General features: G+C 65.6%; 1 protein-coding gene across 1 annotated transcript in view; it reads right to left on the bottom strand.

Moving 5' to 3' along the window:
* Nucleotides 1-1,243, bottom strand: part of EMIHUDRAFT_102676 (hypothetical protein) — a gene marked incomplete at both ends in the record, with an annotated part of 4,506 nt that overhangs the window by 2,298 nt on the left and 965 nt on the right. Inside the window, one exon of the mRNA XM_005769823.1 lies at nucleotides 40-985. Within this exon, the coding sequence (XP_005769880.1) occupies nucleotides 40-985 (946 nt within the window). The remainder of the gene's footprint in view (nucleotides 1-39; nucleotides 986-1,243) is intronic.

Below are 1,243 nucleotides of genomic sequence, written 5' to 3' on the forward strand. Positions count from 1 at the left end.
AGTAGGCGTGTGTGGCAGTGGCAAAGCCGCCGTTGAGACCCTTCAGGTTCGAGTTCGTGTCGGCGAGGTTGAGGTACTCGACGCCCGAGGAGGAGAAGTCGGAGAGCGAGACGCGCGCCGCGTAGCCGCTGCGCGCGCCGTAGTCCCACGGCGCGTAGTAGGCGTGTGCGTCAGTGGCGAAGCCGCGACCGAAGCCCCTCAGGTTGGAGTTCGTGTCGGCGAGGTTGAGGTACTCGACGCCCGAGGAGGAGAAGTCGGAGAGGTTGACGCGCGCCGCGTAGCCGTGGGGCGAGCCGTTTTTGTCTGGCACGAAGTAGGCGTGTGCGTCAGTGGCGAAGCCGCCATTGAAGCCCTTCAGGTTGGAGTTCGTGTCGGCGAGGTTGAGGTACTCGACGCCCGAGTTGGAGAAGTCGGAGAGCGAGACGCGCGCCGCGTAGCCGTTCCGCCCGCCGTCGTTTTTGTTCGGCAGGTAGTAGGCGTGTGCGTCAGTGGCGAAGCCGCCAAAGAAGCCCTTCAGGTTGGGGTTGGTGTCGGCGAGGTTGAGGTACTCGACGCCCGAGGAGGAGAAGTCGGAGAGCGAGACGCGCGCCGCGTAGCCGCTGTACGCCGCGCCGTTGCTGTACGGCACGTAGTAGGCGTGTGTGTCAGTGACGTAGCCGCCCTGGAAGCCCTTCAGGTTGGAGTTGGTGTCGGCGAGGTTGAGGTACTCGACGCCCGAGGAGGAGAAGTCGGAGAGCGAGACGCGCGCCGCGTAGCCGCTCCGCCCGCCGTCGTTGAGGGTCGGCACGTAGTAGGCGTGTGCGTCAGTGGCGAAGCCGCCAAAGAAGCCCTTCAGGTTGGGGTTCGTGTCGGCAAGGTTGAAGTACTCGACGCCCGAGGAGGAGAAGTCGGAGAGGTTGACGCGCGCCGCGTAGCCGCTGTACGCGCCATTGTAGAACGGCACGTAGTAGGCGTGTGCGTCGGTGACGTAGCCGCCCTGGAAGCCCTTCAGGTTGGTGTTGGTATCGGCGAGGTTGAGGTACTCAACTGTGCAATCCGACCAAACGCACGCTGGCGGAAAGGTCGGAGGCGGCGCTACCGGCTGCGGCGCAAGCGGCGGCGACGGAGGCGACGGAGGCGACGGCGGAGACGGCGGCGACGGTGGCACCATGCCCACAAACTTCCGAACCGCCTCGAGCTCCTCGCTCACGCTCGCGAGCCCCTGCGAGACACCGTCCTTCAGCTGCTCCGTGACGAACTCAGT

The sequence above is a fragment of the Emiliania huxleyi genome (genome assembly GCF_000372725.1).
Source record: "Emiliania huxleyi CCMP1516 unplaced genomic scaffold EMIHUscaffold_41, whole genome shotgun sequence".
NCBI lineage: Eukaryota > Haptophyta > Isochrysidales > Noelaerhabdaceae > Emiliania > Emiliania huxleyi.